General features: G+C 45.6%; 1 protein-coding gene across 2 annotated transcripts in view; it reads left to right on the top strand.

The window, feature by feature from the left end:
• LOC144729286 (A-type voltage-gated potassium channel KCND2-like) overlaps window positions 1-20,107 on the top strand; it is a 486,104-nt gene that overhangs the window by 439,489 nt on the left and 26,508 nt on the right. Inside the window, exons 3-4 of one of the 2 annotated variants that reach the window (XM_078609433.1) lie at window positions 12,419-12,517; window positions 13,525-13,620. In XM_078609433.1, the coding sequence (XP_078465559.1) occupies window positions 12,419-12,517; window positions 13,525-13,620 (195 nt within the window). Of the gene's footprint in view, window positions 1-12,418; window positions 12,545-13,524; window positions 13,621-20,107 lie in introns of both variants that reach the window. The other variant, XM_078609434.1, reaches the window with a different exon arrangement.

Genomic DNA, 20,107 nt, shown 5'->3' with positions numbered 1-20,107 from the left:
GGGCCTCCGTAAGTTGAATGTACTCCCCCTTCTTCCCTTATCACCCCTTCTCTCCCCCCCCCATAAAAAAGCACACCAGGTCCGCGACGCAATTCCTTTGTGTGTAAGAGGCGATCGATGTACCCCCCCCACGCCCGTGGTTAAATTTCCCTGTCATCTGTAGGCCGGTCCCGTCGGGTCTGAAGGGCCCCGAGGTTGGCCACGTCCCGTTTTTCAGTCACCTAAAGCGCTGGTTACAGGGCCTACGTTGTTGTTGTTGTTTGATAAAATCCTTACTCTTTGGTTCTTTCGGTAAAGTCACGTAGGTATAAAATAAAAAATAAATTCAATCACGACGTGATTTATTTTATTTTATACCTACGTGACTTTAACGAAAGAACCAAAGAGTATGGATCCCTGCAGTCACGAAAACTTCAAATCGAGATTGATAAAATCCTTAAGAACAACAAAAGTGAGTGGGGCTTGGGCAGGAAGTGTCACGACCAGAAGGGACGATGGACGACGATGGTCCGGAATGATAAAGCAGTGGCAGCCAAGCAACGGCAAGCACCCAAGTGGGTGACCGCTGCGGAGATGGAGCGATGAGATCAGTTGATGCGAAGGTGCTGGGTGGATATAATCTGTTTTTTTTTTATCGCGGGGTCCGTGAGGGGTGGGCGGCGGCTCGGGGAGGCCTTCATCCAGCAGTGGATTGATCATGGCTGACAACGATTCATTGTGTGTAGTGGGTTCACATCACTCCTGCGGCCACTGGAGATGCTCCGCCCGTGTGAATACAATAATAATAATAGTTTAACTTATAACGCGCGCAAATTTGCGGACGTAATGGCCGCAACTCGGAGGCGTGGAGCCGAGCTTAGAGTCGCTCGAAAGTGTGATTATAGAGGTGAGTTTTTAAGTCTCTCTTGAAGGAGGCGATTGAGGTGATGCTGCGAATGTGCAGAGGGATAGTGTTCCAGACTGTTGGGGCTGCCACCGAGAAGCGGCGCATAGACATGACCATCCTAGATCTTGGTTTCAAGAGGAGTTCGTGAGTCGTGCTGCGCAGGCATCTGCCGTGTGCTGCGCTGCAAGTTGTCAATAATGAAGAAAGGTACGGCGGGCAAGCGGATATGAAGGCATTGTGGCAGAGGCAGGCGATCTTGTATGTGACCCTACTGGCGATGGGTAGTCAGTTGAGAGCGCGGAAACAGTCCACGGGAATGAATTTTTGTTATCCACGTTTTCATGCATAACAGGAGAAACGCGCTAAACGTATCCAGTTACCCGTGATTTGCTGCAGATAGAATTCGTTTTATAGAAGGGTTGAGGCCCCTAGTTTTATAAACACCACTCCGACGTGTGCTTGTTTATGTGGCCACTTGCCAAGGTCACGTGCAGTTGGGAGTCTCGAGTGTCGCACAACGCACGCTGCATTTTTTCAAGGGCTCTCATAAGGCCGCCACGGTGGCGAGACGTTAACTACCTCGCCTGGTATACAGGAGGTCATGGGTTCGATCCGGACCATGGCGCCTATATATTTGGAGTTTGCATGTTCTCCCCGTGGTCACATGGATTTTTCTCCGGGTCCTCCGGATTTTCCCTCCACATTTAGAAAAACACGTTTAGAGTATTTGGCTGCTATAAATGTCCAAATGTTAAGCCACTTCGTTGAGCTGTCATTTGTGGCCAGGTGGCTTCTGAAAAATACCGATATAGCTCAGTGGGCCCTTACCTGGTAAATAAAAAAATATTTTATTTTATTTTACGTTGCCAATGGAAAATCTCACACATTTCCAGAACGTGGCGATCATTACCAAATGCACGTAAGACCATGGCAATCCCAATGTCCTCGTATATTAAATGCCCAACAGAGCCACGTGTAAACGACGCAATGACAGCACCACCCCGACGCTGGCACCTGCTCAAGCTGCTCCTATGCAGCGAGTGGCCAAGCCCACATCTCCCGCTGGCCGCTTACACGAATTGGCTCTGTTTGACGCGTAGGCTTTCACGACGAGCCCCACAAAAAAAACCTTTTATTATGGACATTAGCCCTGTCCAAACGTGCAGCTTGTGTGCACCGTTGTGCCGTTACCTGACTCCTCCTTGCGCATGGGGAGGGTTTAGTTTCACGTGTATGTTATTGGGTGATTTGTGTTCCTGTACTTTGCACTCCTATCATATGATTTGCATTGTTTATTGTTGTAACGTTCTTACCCGCCCCTACTGAACATCTGTGAAAAAGAGCTTTACAGCCCATCGGATTCCTCCAGTATAAATAAAATATCATGATTCTATATCCAGGTCTGATAATAGCAACAGCGCAGCCTCCAGGGGGAAGCTGACTGTGGATGTCTTCAATGTCTTTGCTGAATGTAAGAGTGGTTCACAATGGGTCACAGCGCTGTGGTTAGGCTCTCCGCAGTCGCATGCCACCGGGAGCTCGTCTCCGATTTTACGCTTGAGTAGATGTTTTCGCCACCTCCGCCGTGTTTGCAATTCCTTGACTGCACAAAGTTCACGCTCAGGCAAGGAGTCGGTTTATGGTCAGGCGTAGAGCTTTAATTGGTTTTTTACCCTTCTATCTGGCAACAAAACTGACACCCTTTTACAAAGAGTCATGTTTGCATAGACCGCAATACCTGCAGTCATAATACAAACAAAAGACATAACTCTGATAATGTGCACTGTCCTTGAAGTTGATTGGTCCACACCCGAAACAGACCATATGACGCCAAAAGGCGCACAACTCAAAGACAATGCACCATCAGAGTATGAGAGCTCGGGGCAAGCATCTACACTATGGGAACCTCATTTGCCAGTAAAAATATGATAATTGGTTTTTTACCCTTCTATCTGGCAAATGACGTTCCCATAGTGTAGATGCTTGCCCCAAGCTCTCATACTCTGATGGTGCATTGTCTTTGAGTTGTGCGCCTTTTGGCGTCATCTGGTCCAACCCATGTGAGACTAGGCTCTAAGGAAAGCTGTCTCGGGTGTGGACCAAACAACTTCAAGGACAGTGCACATTATCAGAGTTATGTCTTTTGTTTGTATTATGACTGCAGGTATTGCGGTCTATGCAAACATGACTCCTTGTAAAAGGGTGTCAGTTTTGTTGCCAGATAGAAGGGTAAAAAAACAATTATCATATTTTTACTGGCAAATGAGGTTCCCATAGTGTAGATGCTTGCCCCGAGCTCTCATACTCTGATGGTGCATTGTCTTTGAGTTGTGCGCCTTTTGGCATCATCTGGTCCAACCCATGTGAGACTAGGCTCTCAGGAAAGCTGTCTCGGGTGTGGACCAATCAACTTCAAGGACAGTGCACATTATCAGAGTTATATCTTTTGTTTGTATTATGACTGCAGGTATTGCGGTCTATGCAAACATGACTCCTTGTAAAAGGGTGTCAGTTTTGTTGCCAGATAGAAGGGTAAAAAACCAATTATATTTTTACTGGCAACAGAGGTTCCCATAGTGTAGATGCTTGCCCCGAGCTCTCATACTCTGATGGTGCATTCTCTTTGAGTTGTGCGCCTTTTGGCATCATCTGGTCCAACCCATGTGAGACTAGGCTCTAAGGAAAGCTGTCTCGGGTGTGGACCATTCAACTTCAAGGACAGTGCACATTATCAGAGTTATGTCTTTTGTTTGTATTATGACTGCAGGTATTGCGGTCTATACAAACATGACTCCTTGTAAAAGGGTGTCAGTTTTGTTGCCAGATAGAAGGGTAAAAAAACAATTATCATATTTTCACTGGCAAATGAGGTTCCCATAGCGTAGAGCTTTAGTTTATGTTGCACATTGCAAGACCTCTATGTATGCGGCATTTTGCAATGACCGGGTGTGGTGAGGAGGTGTACGGCATTCCCTCGTCATTCAAGAACTTGGCTGTCCGTGATTGTGGTCATCCACGGATCGCATCTGTAACTCTACATGACTGCATCGAGAGAGAGAGAGAGTGATGATTGAGAATGTGAGTCGAGAAAGTGATGGGATAAATTGATGAGATAATAGCGATGACATGCAACATCATCATAATTTAAATGTAAGTTAATTTATAAACTAATATTTAATACTTTAATATTGTTATAACCAACGTTTTTTGTGTTATGGTAATGGTCATTAATTTAATACCTCATTCATATATTTATTTAAGGTAATTCATTAAAAACATAGATGTTCGTGCGCCAACATCATTATTGTCTGCGAAATTTGCTCTTCACGAGTATCGCCGGAATGTGTTGCCAACGCTCTGCCTCACCACAGAGCAAGATGTGGTAGGCTACCTGTGAAGGAGGACGATGGCCCTCCTCCAGAGCAGGAGCCCAATTCTCCTCCTCATACTTCTTGTGCCTTGCCTGCCGGTGTTCACGGCGGAATTGGGATAGGAAGCGCTTCACGGGAAGAGTTTTCCACGACTTTTTTTTTTTTACAAAAAACATTGCATTGTGTGATAGATTACCCTCCCATTGATGATACAGCGAATACAAACCTCATGGCAGAAAGAGAATGTCCCATGGTGGAAAGATTTGACCCTCCAATTTGTCTCTTCAGAAATTGAAAACGTGCAGAATTGTTCAAAATGGTTGCTGCTATCAGATGAGATATTACAAATTACTCTTTTGCGTGTATTTTTTGCAGTCAATGCACACTGGCAGTATTAACCAGGGCGGCCACTAGATTTGCACCTCGAGCCTCTGCAACTAGCCACTCGGCCGAGCCGCCGCCCTCGCCCAAATGCTCCTCCTTAAATTTTCTGCCGGTAGTGCTCTGCGCTCAACATTCTGAGGTCAAAGCCACTTCTCTGAAAAAATCATGCCCCGGACTACTGATCATCGGGGGGGAAACTTAATTTGCTCACAGATGCCACTCGGTCCAACTGTCATGTTACATTTGTTGAGGCTCAATATGTAGAAGTGTCTTTTAGGAGATAAATTGCACGTAGCTTTTCCAGCATGTGCCATTTACTTGGTTTGAGACAATGTGCCCTTTGTAGACCGCAGAAAGCTGCAGCCACATCCTGCAAGCATTCGCTCCGCTGACTTGGCTCTGCGACATCGGGAGTAGCCATCCATGCAGGCCACTCAAATGAGTTTCTCCAATATCTGTTCTGTTCAGTTTGTCACGCACGTTAGTCTTGTAAGGGACGAATGTTCGAAGTGGGAATTGAGCGAAATGAGGAGTCACGTTTTGCTCCACTGCCTTTCCATGAGAACGCATTCTCCCATCTTGCAGATCCTGTTGTATAGGAACAAAAAAAAATATATTCTTACCAAAACCTGACATGTGCTTGAACCTTGAAGTGGGTAATTCAATTACAGAATCGGAGTACTTCTCTTGCCACTAATCCCACATCCCTCATCATTGTCAGGGTCTTTGAAAAACAGACATTTGTATTACAACCGTTATGGGTTAACTATAGAGATCCGAATTCGGGTCTGCGATGAGTAATAGATGCGGTAAAATTGGCATGGCATTGTCTCGTGTGCTGCACATTTCATAACATATAGAGGTACGAATGACTGGAGAATAATCATTTTAATCATGTCAATATCTTATGATTATCAAAACATAAGGATAACTCTGCACCACCGTGCCACCTAATCTAGCAGAGGGCATTATGTGGATTCTCAGAGTTCATTACTTTTTATCCCATTTGCTGAGCAAACATCTAAAGCCTCCAACCACCGGGAACAACGAGAATGACTGAGGTTGCAATAGATGAGTGGTTAATACATTTCTAGAATTGAGCGAGGTTATCTGGCTGGCGCGGTTATCTGGACTTGCCCACCTGAATATGAAATAATTGTTGTTGCTCTGTGTCTCCATCAGTAGCCGTGCGGCAGGAGGAGGGGGACAGGTTTTGAGAGATTGTGGAGATAGACAACGGTAGGGAATTCCAGAGTTGAGCAGTTCGAGCAAAGACGCAGCAATAGATATTGTTACCTACAGTTGTAGTGAGTGGCGGAATGAGTGGGTGGGTGAGATTGTGATTGTGACCTGCAGTGTGGTAGTTGAACACAGTTCGGATGAGAGGAGATGGCCTGTCTGGAAGAACAAGTCTTCAACATGGATGGAGGAATCAGTGAGTGGAGTTCATGGAAACATTAACCGTGGCAGTAGCGATCAAAAGAGTGATGGTGCTATGCTATATAAATATTTGCACCATTATCCTGTTTTCCACAGAACGCATTTATTCAAGTTGTTAGTGATACATTAGTGGAGGAAATTAGTTTATTTAACATTTGTAGCTACTAGTGTGTGTTTGTGTATGTGTGCTACCTGGTCTATCGCTCCGCACGAACCTTCAGGTCTTCTCGGCCACGGTAATTCCCTCCCTTCTCTACACTTGCGAAAGTGGACCTCCTAATGTAACATCTTCGCCGGATAGAAACATTTAGGCTGGCCTGCATACGATGGATTGTGTGAGGAGCTCATAAATCCTTGAAAGATCTGGACAAAGTCCCATCAGTGAGCTCTTCCGGCAGGCAAGGCTGCGTTGGCTGGGTCATGTAACCAGCATGCCCAGTCACCACATGCCTAAACAGCTTTTGTTCGGCCGGATAGAGGGGGCTAAACGGGCGCGGCACGGGCTAGAGAAGAGATTGAGTGATGTGGTACAGGAGGATGTGGAGCTGAGTGGACTTGCCGATGACTGGTACCAGCAGTGTCAAGATCGGCCTTTGTGGACGAAGCTCGTGAAGGACGCTACTGGGCAGTTGGAGGCAGTCACCCTCCAACAACAAAGGAGGGCGGAGGAGCGACGCTCACAACAACGAGTGGAGCGCTGGGTGGCTAAAGAACAGCAAGTTGGCACAGTAGGGGGCACAGGTGGTGCATCAGCCAGTCGTCTCAGTCAGTCAATCCGCGGCACCTGGGTCTGCCCCGTGACCTGCCAGCGGGCGTTTGACACTTCACGTGGCCTCAACGTGCACATAGCTTAACACAAGCGTCGTGGTGATGTCACCGCCACTTAGTGGCAAAAGGCGGTTGTTGTTGTGTGCCTGGAAAGGTCCTGACAAGGATTATTCAACACTGCCTTGCCAGGCACGCTGACGAGAGGCTCGTGGTTTGAGGCCAGAGCGGTCCTGCACAGATGTCATATTTTCTTTCCTGCTACAGCAGAGGAGTAGGGAATCTCTTCTTTATTGACCTGGTTAAGGTCTATGGTACTATCAATAGACCAGGCTCTGGGTTGTTGTTTGTGCTTTCAGGGTCCCCGACTCTGCTCACAATCATTAAGAACCTTCATGATGGTGGGCATGCATAGGTAAAGCTGTGTGGCTGGGAGTCGGAGCCATTCCCTATTCACCTTCGAGTGCAATAGGGATGTCCTCTGGCTCCAACATTATTTCACATCTTTTCAACCACATAGTTCGAGAAGCTTTCCATGGCTGTACCAGATTCATTTCTATCTGCTACAGATACAATGGGAGCCTGATCGATACCCGGGTGCGGTCGAGGGATGGCTCCCTATTGGTAACCATATTATGTAATTGCTGCTCACTCTGACATGGAGTCTGATGCTGAATCTGGAGTGTGCCACTAACCAAAACTATGCACCTGCCTGAGTATGTTGTGTCATCAAACACCCCTCCACTCCCCATGAGTGCTGATGGGGCAGTTGTGAAGATAGTGGAGAAGTTCCCATACTTGGGTAATGTGTTTATGACCAGCTCCGGTGTGGCAACAGAGATCTCACTCCGAATCGGTGGAGCATCATCTTTTCATCAGCTGCGTAATGCTGTGTGGACACCTGGTCTGTTACTCTATGCTCACGAAACATGGACCCCCTCGAAAGCAACATCACTGCTGGCTTGAAACATCAGGCTGGCCTGCCTAGAATCCATCCTGAGTTTAACGTCACCACGAGGGAGACAAAGATGGCCAGGTTTGGTGCTGGCCACCCACCCCCTCATGTGCCATGCTGGCCTTCATAGGTGTTCTCTCAGAGCACTTGCCCCAACCATCTGTGAAGGCTATAAGGTAGATATTTGTCTTAGTATACGAGTGTGTGAAGATGTGTCTTCTTCCTCTTCTACATGGGATTCCTCTGGGTTATCCGATTCCCTCTTGTAACTAAAAAAGACAATATTACTTGGCATTTGCCATACATACCAAGAATCCAAAGTGACCTTCAAATTACTAATTTGGGATCATGCAGAGCAACACTGAAACCCCTTGGCAGGACCCGCCTGAAAAAAAGTCTTGAGGCTTTCCTGAATAAATAAGTTTGACAAAAAAGTGGCTGGATTTCCAACCATAGCAATTAACATCTGTAGCTTTACCAATTAAGGTCTTCACCTGTGTCTGCTGTGCCTGAAGCGATGCCTGGTGCAATGCGCCATCACTGTAACGGGGCAGACAGCCATCGGTGGCTCTGCTACTCCCTCTTGCGTTGCTGCAGCCTCAGTAATTAGCACTTTCCGCCATGTGCGTTTCTCCTGCACGCGTGGAGTATCTGGGGCATAACCCAGGAAGGGCAGCAGTGCGTGCATCATCGTGACCTACTGCCTCAGTGCGTGTCAAGGTTCCCTTAGTTCGTATAGATTTTATTGGAAGCAGAAATCTATAATATTCAGCACCCTGTGACCTCTTGCATCAAAACAAAATGCCACATATTTCAGGCTGCAGTCCTGCAATTGCTTGCTTACGTCAATGCTGATGGAGCTGCGTCGACTCGGGGGAGTTCTAGAGAACCCCCTGCGGAGGGTATTTGGCCTTCTCTTCCATGCCGGCCAGATATCTTGAAACAAGACGGGAGTTACCCACACATTATCAAACCACCACCACCCCGACCTGCCAATCGACTAACCGTGGTGAACCCACGTACCGGATACTGCTGGTCGGAGAGAATTGGGGTGCGAAATTTGAAAAACCTAAATAGATTCGAACAGCCTCACTGGGAGAACAATAATAATAACCTCTATTTTATAAAAACGTCTTTCATATTGTAGTATCTCAAAGTGCTGTACATAAAAAAAGACATTCCTGCGGAGAGAGCTGGTAGGAACGTTGGGATGCTCGGTCAATGGCCAGGGTCAACGGCGGCGTGGTGTATTCCGCAAATATGCCCGACTGTGATGGCGGGCACAAGCCGGCGTGAGTAGGTTAAATGTTGAGTTTTATAAGGGCACCACGGGGTGACCAGCCCCTCCCCATCCAGCCCCACCCTCCCCACCCAGCCCCTCCCCACCCAGCCCCTCCCCACCCTCCCTTCCATACCCAGCCCCACCCTCCCCACCCAGCCCCTCCCTGCACGACGGAGAGACACAATAATCCCCTGTGGGCTGGTGGAACCAGTGGGTTCCTAGCAGTATAAAGCTACACTCACTAGTATAGGTACAATATCAGGCAGTGTTCTTCATTGCAAGGCCTTCAGGCCACTGGCGGCCCCTGGTGGCCTTTAGTGCGGCCCCCCGAGTGAAAATACCGCCCATCATCATCGTGCTGCTGTCAAACCCCCAATGGTTTCAAATGTGTGGCGGGCCTCGCGCTGATGATGTCTTATCGGCAAAAGTCGGCCCCCTTTGAAAATTAGTAAAGAACACTGATCTAAGTGAAATAGAAAGCTGATGTAACAATATCAATGACGACACTCGAGATTCCTATAAAATGAAGAACTATGATAAAAGCGAATAATAGTAATCATAATAATCATAATAATAACAAGGCAGTGACATCTGTATTTGCAAATCCAGTGTGGCGATTGTTACCCCACGACAGCATCCCCGTAGACTGAAGATATGTTTAGTATTGCTGTATCGCACGTAGTGGATTGCAACTGAATTCAAACAGTAGACCTAGGCAGTGCAAATTAATTGAGAGTGTAAAGCCTTTGCGGATTAATCATTTATTTAAATCGCAATTTTTCGTCTCTCAACCGTGCGTGAATATCGTTTGCGTGTTTCTGCGGCGTACTGCGCGCGCGAACGTGTCAGTCACGATGTCACGCCGTTTTTGTAATCCCGCTTGGGGATTCTGAAATGCGGCGTTACAAGCGGCGTTGGCGTGAACGGTCCCCGGTCCACTTTTCAGAATGTAATTACAACCAGCATCATCAGGCGGACAGCCTGATGATGCTGGTTGTAATTACTAGTGAAACGTCACGGTACATGAATTGTAAATGTTGTGGGTTTACTCTCCAACACACCAGTGTGCTGAACTTGTAACGAATTGGCATGTTTTGTTCACGTGACAAAACTTACCAAATGGCTGCGTGGGTTGGTGGCGGGTTTAACGCCACATCTACATTTACGCAATCTAACCCAAAAACGTCTCTTATGGATAATATTGGTCGCGAAAGCCTACTCAGTGTAAACTTCCAGAGAGAAGATCTACGCTCTGCGTTTGGGTGCAAAAGAGCTTCACAGCTCATCAGATTCCTCCGGCCCTCAGTAAAGATTCTGGTTCTGTATAGGGGGTCCCCACTTGGCTGAGGCAGCGAGCCCAAGACCCAATACGTGAGTGAGAACCCACGTGTGGTCCCATCGCGCCCAATGGGAATTTTCGCGGATTTTCTGTTCCCCTCCTAATGGTCACCCGCACGTTGTACCGGGTCTCGTGTTTTCTTGCGATATAAAAACTAATTCTGATTCTGGATGTTGTATGCAGGTAACCGGCTCATGCTGGTACGTGTTTGTGATACCTGTGGTATGAAAAAAGGTTCCAAATGCAATACTCTGCTGCGGAGTGAAATTCGCTTAGTCCTGTGCGTGCACAGAGAGTGTTACGTGCAGTATGTGGTTAGATTAATGCAAGTCAGGAATGACGTGCAATTATCCATTGTGTTTATAATGGTCACATGCCAAATTAGATCACGATGGCTTTGCAGTGAATCAATTTATTCCTGTAATGATAATAATTATTTTATTTCATGTAGCGGGGGGTTCATGAAAATTGCGTCTCAAAACGCTGAACATTGCGCACCGCATATTAGCATCAGAATAGGGGCGAGAACGCGACCGAGACAGAAGAACACGAGGAAGATCAAGGGAAGAAGGGGGGACATGTTCACGGACGAGGCAGGGCATCAGTAAGCAACGTTGACCGTTAATGAGTATCAATAACATGCACATAACCCTTCTTAGTAATGCTAAAACGTACACATTTAAGTGGTCTGTGCATGAACTTGATATGTGCCTTGGTAGAAAAAAATGAAACTAAAAAAAACAAGAATGAGTCACGTTGTGGTAACATTCTTAGGTTGTGCGTGTGGAGGAATGGTGGCGTCGTGGTGAGCGCACTGCACGATGAATCGAGCCAAACAAACTGGCGGCCTTCGTTGATGATGCTGCTGCTAGGTGGGTGGGATGGGGGGGGGGTGATGGATTTTTAGAAACGAAGGCCATTGTTTAATTGGGTGCTGGGAGATTGACGCACCAACCTCCTGATTAAGAGTCCAGTACGATAACGCTAACTCTACTGCAACATGAGCTGCCATAGATTAATATTGCTTTGATATTAAAACAAAACCATGCCCCTTTTTTGTGCTTTGCATCTTCCGTTCAGTGAGGTCGACCGTGCGTGGATTAATACAAATGCGTGTTGGCTTTGAAAGAGTGGAATGGGAAATAGAATTCGTTCTCAAATAAAATACTTACAAATAAATGTTTGAATTTGAAGAACATAAAAAAACCCATCGATTATGATTCTGTGGACGAACATGTTGTGGTGAATGTGGCATGCAAACTGCCATCGCCACCACTTGGCATTGCACGTCAAATCAAGAAGGACGCGTGTCTTATTGAGGTGTCTTATTTTTGCTCGTAATGTTCGCCGTTGCTTTTTTACGGGTCGTGGAAATGCCGCGGCAACCACGGGCAAAATACACCGCGTGTCATAAAAGGTGCATAAAGCGAATGACAACGAAATAAATCACCAGCAGCAACCACCGAGCTGGAACCGGTGCCACGTGCGCTGATTTCCACACATCAAAAGCAGTGCAGCAGGAAGTGTCAACATTGCAGTAGTGAACGTGCTTGTAATCTGATGTAACGAGGTAATTGTTGTCATTTTAACTGTTCACTTTATTTTACATTTCATTTGTATTCCAATTGAGCACCACGCGGTCACGAGCGTCGTGATGTCACAGTCGTCATATTGAAAAATAGAGTAATGAGGTCTTCGTAATTCTCACGTGACATATGTTCGGAGCATTGAACTCTCTCAAGTGCAATCTTCAGTGTGTCTTTGTGTACGTACGTGTGTGTATACCATCTATACGATGTGTAATCAGCCGGGGGGGTGGGGGTGAGGGGGTGGAAACCACAGAGAGGGGTAAGTTTTTGTCTTGTATTATCGTTGATATGTGCCAGACAGAATGTTCAGTAAAGTTTCTCGTGGTATCCGCAACTAAAAGGTTAATCATGCTGATCATTTGTCTTACGCCCATGTCCTTTCCACCCACCGCCTGTCCCCTGTGCAGAAAGCAAGATTGGCCCGGATCCGCGTGGCGAAGAGTGGGAGCTCGCACGCCTACCTTCAGAGCAAAAAGAATGGCAAATTAATGGATGCCATTGAGCAAGTACGCCAAGAATTATCAAACAATGCGGTACAACGCCAACCACACCACGCACACCAAATGCCATCACATACGCACGCGTGCGCGTGGCTGTTGAGACGCGCCGCCGTCTGTGCTCCGTATAAACGTATCTTGAAGGTGCCATGAACGGGATGAAAAGGGGAGACGTGGTGCATTGTTTAACCGCTTCCCGGTTCTGAGAGGTCTGAAAGTTGCAGGAGGGTGTGGGGTCCAGCCACACCGCTGAATCTGGGATCGGTGCAAACGGTTCAGCGTTGATTCTATTCAGAGAGGCGTAGCGCCGTTGTTTTGTAAAGACATTGTACTCACCGCAGAGAACTGTTGAGATACGACCACACTCTACAATAATTGGCGCCGAACTGTGCCGCACGCCCTCCCACATGGCCTTGTGGGGGCCTTGTGGGTGCCTCGGTACGTCTTCCGACCTGGCAATGTTCCTTATACGTCCTCGGAATGGGAAAGAATGAAAGGGTTCACTTTGGTCAAATGCATTTGCCAAATTTTCACGTACCCCAAGCTTCATTCATTTCACCCTGCCGCTTCTCAATTTGTAAGCAAACAACTCCTTAATTGCGAAAGAGAACAACGTCAGGATATTCACGCGATACGGTATTTTGTTGTTTGTAGACATTGAGCCGCGTCGATATGTTAACAGGTGCTTTTCAGGACGAAAAGCCAAACAGCAAAAAAAGTCAAGCGGCAGGGTGTTAAAGCATAATCAGTGTCATTTTTTCTCCCACACAAAACTGCTGGTGTAATTTAGCCGCGGCAATCTAATTACAGTGAGCGGCGCGTGGGTGCGACGTGCGAAGCAATGGGGGAGCGATGGGGCGGGTTGTGGAAATCCATACATTGTTTAATTAAGCCTGTTTTAACGTGCTGCCCTAAACCAAGTGGGCTGGTCGGGCGCGGTGGCGGTGGGGGGGGGGGGGGCTCGGGGTGTGTCGTTATTAAAGTGATGACTGCACACGCGCTCTTGCCTATTCCAGAGTTCTTGTGATGAAGGTCAAGCGCTCGTGGTCAAATCCCCGTCGTCCTTCGAGATGCAGCATCACCATCTGCTGCACTGCCTGGAGAAGACCACGGTAAGCGGAGGGGGTAGGGAGATTGTTTACGCTATCCGACGAGGCTTCATATGTTCCGTCGCATGAGCTTGTTCGTGACCCCCTCCTGAACCAAAACGCCACTTTGCTAATTGCATCTGAAGCAGTGTGTGAGCATCAACCAGTGTGGAAACAAAGGTGGCCGGGCACGGTTCTGGCCTCACCCCCGTAACCCGCCGTGACATCTCCAATATATGCTCACTCACATCTATGTTTCTGACATGTCATATTTGTCTGTGTACGTATACATAGATTACTGTGTGCCACATTAACTAATGACGTGCTTTGTTGCATTTTCATCCACCCGATTATAGCATTTAATCCACTAATCTTTTATTTCCAGGAGAGGCTGCACCTTTACTGCGGCACGCATTCATTATCGTACAAGAGGTGTACGCTTTTCTCATGATGAGTGCATGAAAGTGTGACATTTTATCCAACGCAACACATGCATCCAACTGTAATCCCGCAACCCTCGTTTGGTCCCAGCTCCCTCCCATGGATATGTGCGTATGTCTCCGTCAGCTGTGCGTGCGCCAGACCCCCACTCGTCCTCTTCACATGAGCGCAGTATCACCGCCAGGGCACGCAATACTCAACAAACACGCCGGCTATCAGCCAGCAGCAGGCAGCGATGACTCGGCCACGATCTGCGGGGGAAAGGGCCATTGTGACCGACGTCCCATTGCCTATGAACAACCACGCTCAATCCTCATTGCCAGCGCTTTTGCTGCGAGGACAAATTGGCATGCTGTGTTGTATCGAGTGGGTGTCTGACGTGTGTTTCCCCAGTGCCGTTTGTTCATTGTCCACCTGTGGTCAGCACTCATTGTTAATGCTACCCAACCCAACCCTCCCTACCCCCCAGTTGTTGTAGGCAGGCGTAAGCGCATTGTGCGCTTACTTGGCCGCTGTAGCCACTAAAGATTGGCACTTTCGCTTTTTCGTGTTGATCAGAGCACAGTGTCAGCCTAATTCCCTCGTGTCATGCTTGTTAACCACTCTTTTCAGACTGCACAACTTTTTATTTTTTAAACACATTCTCGAGAAGGACAAATCGGAACAACCGTGGCAGATATGAGGGCCCAAGGCAGGGGTTGTCTCGCTTGTATAGCTAATTAGCAGCTGGTGAAGTCTGTTTTGGAATGCAGAGGTGATATAATGCATTAGACAGCAAGGGGAGCTTTCCATATTTAATAATAATAATAAGGATTAGATAACCCCTCCCCATAGACCCTCTGCTGGAGACCCATCGTTGCACAAGACAAGGCCAGGATGCGCCTTAGACGTTATTGGCACTAGCACCTGTCTTCGTAGTCGACATTTGCTAATGCACAGTTCAACAGATCCTCCTTCTGAACAAATAGCATGCAACATAACTAATCACTGCATTATACAAATGCAGTTTTACATTAGCGGTGCAAGTTTGAGGTAGCTAGGTAGCTCAAACAGCTAAGCCAGAACAGTTGTATACTGGTAAATGTTTGAGTCCACAATTGGAACCACTGGTAACACGGCTTGCAGCAAGTCGCATGTGGAGCGAGACGTCGGACATTATTCCACACAATGCGTAGCACAACTCAAAAGCATACCCGAGGGATGTACAGCCCCACCGTAAATCCTACTTGAACTAAAACTAAACTATGAACTTTTCTTAATTTTACCAGGCAAGGCCCACTGAGCTATATTGCTCGTTTTCAGAAACGACATGGCCACAAATGATAGCTCAACGAAGCGGCTAACCGTGTGGAAATGTATAGCAGTAGCCAAATAATTTAACCGCATGTTTATATATGTGGAGGGAAAAAACGGAGGACTCGGAGGAAAATCCACTTGATCACGGGGAGAACGACACGCAAACTCCAAATATACAGCAGGTGTCAGCATTGAACTCATGACCTCCTGCATACCAGGCAAGAGAGTTAACATCTTGCCAACGCAGTGCCCCCTACTTAGTAGCAGTGGTGGTGTGAAAGCTTTACGTTTGGCAGAAAACTACATCATAGAGCAGGCACTGAGTGGCACGATTCTAAGTTCAAGACGGACCATTGAAGGATAGTGGGTACTGGCAGATTACACACCTCTCATTTTTCAGTATGTGTCTTTGCTGTCATTAAGGTATCAAGTGTTAATTTTTTTTTTATTCTTTAACTGGACAAAACACAAACAAAAGATCAGAATGGTCTCTTCATGAGTTTAGGCTGCAATAAACGACAATTGACCCAACATTTGCGAATTTTTCCCTTTACGTTATACATTTTTTTATTTGGTTAGGGCCATAAGGAATGGCGTATACCATGCATTATGATCCTGTGTTTTGAAGATAAAATAAAACCATCCAGTTTAAGGTAAACCCATCTTAAATAAAACCATCTGGGTTGGTATTTCTTTCCACTTCTCTGCGTGTCAAAACGCATCAGTGATTGGGCCTTGATTAATGGTTTTTGGGCACACTCGCATTTAAGTGTGGTCAGACTAAAGTCATGGCTCCAGTGCATAGCAGCTATTCCACTTCTGAGGGCCTCGGATATCAAGCTGAGTCTGAGGTCCTGCAGTCGAGTGCCAGCAACATCCAACCGCTTCGCTTCCGAGCAGGAAGGCCACCTCTGCTGCCGTTTATCTTGCATGCATTTCAGTAAACATCACATTCCCCACAGATTCACGATCCACATTCATCGAGGTACATTAAATGTGAACTTTTCCGTGTAAAAAATAATACGCTTAAGTAGTTGAAAGTTAATGGGAATATTTATTAACTTATAGAATTATATAGGTGGTATGACAGTTTGTTAAATATTCTTGCAATTCCTTTTTGACTTAAAAGTTTCCAATTGAATCGGATTTTTTTCTTCTCTCTAGCCATTTTTATATTTATTTACACACTTACGCACGAAGCCTATCGCTTGAAAACATTAGGCCTCCCTTCGATATGTGGCCCAAAGGCCCCTTTGGCACACGAGAAGCATGCACGGTCTGGTGCAGCTGCGCCCCTTCAGGCGCTGCCGGCGTCTTCTGAGAAATGTCACCATATTCCACCACCACCACCACCGTTTCCTCAGGATTAGAGTCTGCGTTGCATTGAGATCACATTGGATTAGGGAAAAGCGTGTGCTCTCTCACGATGCATATTGAAAAGGTGGCATTGTCCCTTCAGCGAGTCGAGGTATTAATATTTTTCCTGCCAAGAGTTGTTTTTCCCTTCAATCTTTCCCTCAAGAATTACAGATAGAGAATATCCGAAATCTATGGATATTTATAATGCCCCTTATACCTTATTATATGACTTTATTAAAATGAATGCCTACGAAGACACATTCACAGCTACAATAAAAGTATGTTCTCTGGGCATTATCTAGCATAAGCTTCATGTAACATACATGTTCTTTTTATTTTCCCTGTAGACAACGCTTATAATGCCCATCGGAGCAGAACATGCGTGGCTTTACTCAAACGCAGTGAGCACCAACAATTGTTAACCGGTGTAATTAATCCGCGAACCTTTGCTAAATATTCAACGGGTCCAATTGCACATGACCAAAGTCTCGCACGCATTTTAGAGTATGCAATCGGGCCATCTTCAAACACTTTTAAAGGGCCCTCACAAATGCAGGCAGAGAGAGAGGGGGGGGCCCTATGTGTGAGTATCTTGATGCTGGCGCCTTGGGACAAAACTTGTCACGCTTCTACCCCTTACTTTTTGAAGTGTCGTGGCTTCTGGACTTTTGAGGGCAGTTCACAGATGTGCAGTCGGAGTTATTCACTTTGCATCTGATGCCCGTAAATGTAAATTCGATCGCGACATCTGAAGCTGTGCACTGGGGTAACGAGCTGTGCCCAGTGTGCGCACGCGTTTAGACGGCACAAGTTGCACGCAAATAATTTGGAAACGTAACACCGAATGATACACCGACGCACCATCATGTCTACGGTTTTGCTTTTCGTACGTCTTAACATGTGCAATTGTTTACTGTCACGTGTACTATGGGTATGATGTAACTAACAGCATTCACATGTTTGCCCTTTCAAAGTAATGTTGATCATTTCCGCACCAACAATGTGTAACGGTGTCCCAAGCTTTTAACAAGTTAAAGTGGCTAATGGTTGTGTGTGTGTTGCATCTGAGTATGTGTGTCTATGTTTGTCTTGTCTAGATCTCCTCTGTGGTCATGTTATAGAGCTCCACAATCATGTTCCCCTTTGTTTTGGTTTGTTTAGTGCCTGTCATCTTATCTGAATGTTTTCTTTATTCATATCATATTCCTGAATGTTATTTTGTCAAGCAATATATCATGGACGTGTAATTACAGGAATGCGGACTGTTTGCATGATTATAATGCACAGGTTGCTTTGCGAAGGCTCGTGAATGTATTTCCATCCAAAGACTTGCATTAACGTAACCGTTTTTTTTATGGATAATGCACAATACATTCCGAGTATATCCTTAACAATGTGGCAGAATTTGGTCAAAGTATTTACATCACAGAGTAGTGATCCATTATCGGACACTCCAGAGGAAAAAGGATGTACTCAGTAGCTATTGTGTATTTCTGTATGTGGTGATTGCTGTACGTTCAAAACAATGAAAAGCTAATGTACAACGCTTCAACCTTCTACCATCAAAAGAGAACAGAATGCGATTTGATGTCATTGCGTCGATATTTAACGCATTTATAAACACCCACAAGAAGTGGCATCAACTAAAATAGATGGGGTCGGTCCATGCCAGATCACCCACATAGGAAGTCTACATAGAGTTAAATAACTGATAAATGATTGCAAAAAGGTTCAGGAGCAGAGCTCATGAATCTTTTGTTCGTAAGCTTTCTCGTGTGAAAATGCACTGAAACCCATTGGTAGACAATTTACCCTTCCCCATGTGTGAATGGTTATTCGGGCTGAAGTGGTCGGCCTCTATAAGAGCTGACACGTGGCGTATGGCCTCCATTGTGTGTGACTAAAAGCCGGCACAATCGGAGAGAAAAGGAAGGCAGTGATACTGGAATTCGGAGGGAAAACTGACTTGAAATGACCCAGATATAAGATGCTGCAGATGTGTAAACCTTCTCCAAAGATGCAAGTAACCAGTCTACTTACCCACGACAGTGTATGACTGAAGGATGGTGCCCAACTAGTACATTATTCCTATAACCAACATCTTAGAATTTTTATTTTACGATTTATCTTAGCCATTGATGACTTATTCTTTGGTTCTTTCGGTAAAGTCACGTATTAAGATAAAATAATAAATTAAATTAAATACTAGCATACGACGTTTCGATTGCAACACAAGCAATCATCATCAGGTATTTAATTTAATTTATTATTTTATCTTAATACGTGACTTTACCGAAAGAACCAAAGAATAATTACTGCAGTCACGAAAGCTCCAAATTAATATTGATGACTTGCCTCTTTAATTGCACACATCGCAATTCAACGAAAAACAACTTCCAATTCATGAAAATAAGTGTGCTATTATGGGGAATTGTGGGTAATACAATGAATAAATAATCAGGCAACAGTCCATATCGCCATGCTAAATACACATTTTATTAGGCCTTTGACCTATGAGTTCTTTGGACAAATGTTTTTCCAACAGTGCTTGTTCAAGCAGGCAAATTTTGAAATTGGCTCTGACTTTCTAAGTCTCACCAGCACCCAGGCCTGTTAAATAAATACTGTTGGGTTGTCAGATGTTATTGGAAAAAGCTATCCCTGCAAACATGGATGTCTGTGCTGCACTAAATTATAATACGGCAGCAAATATCACATGGCGATTAGCATTCTCTTGCATAGCCCTTGGCGGTTAAATCCTCCCAGTCGCTTAATAATCAGAGCAATTAATTATCAAAGTGTGCTGTCTACCGAAAACTGGACGTGGTATTTACAAGAGTCTGTCATCATCGCAATCTGGGGTTTTGCCTACGCTCGTGCAAATTTTAAAATCATTCTGGATAAAAAAATAAAAATGTCGAAGAAGAGAATAGAAAATCGCCTTCGCTGTATGAACCTGAAAAACCATGACGGATATCTCAGCGATGTATCCGGCACACATGACCACAACCATTTGGTGTCTCCTTGAAGCCTCTGATGCCACTGGTTCATTTGAGCAAGAAAAAGCATGTTCAAGCCATTGCTTTGGCTAATTTGAGAAGCATATTATTTACACTGAACTAAAATATGATTGGCTTGATACATATATAAAAGCTTTCCAAAAGTGCAGGAGTTTCCATGCCTTCATTGTACTATATGCAACTAGTTCTGTCCACTTGAATTGATTTGCATTAAAAAGCCACTGGGCACAACTCCTCCAAGTCTTGATATTGTCCAATTCTTCAGAAACTCTGCATGATTATAAATAGTCTGTTTGGTAGCTGACAAGTTGAACACAAATACAGAAGTAGCCACCTGCGCTCTGAATTTCAAGAGGGTACAATATTCAGTGTGAGAGAAAAACACAAGCACGATT

Source organism: Lampetra planeri, chromosome 32 (genome assembly GCF_965212315.1).
Source record: "Lampetra planeri chromosome 32, kcLamPlan1.2.h2, whole genome shotgun sequence".
NCBI classification, from domain to species: Eukaryota; Metazoa; Chordata; class Hyperoartia; order Petromyzontiformes; family Petromyzontidae; genus Lampetra; species Lampetra planeri.
This window is presented reverse-complemented; position numbering and strand designations above follow the sequence as displayed.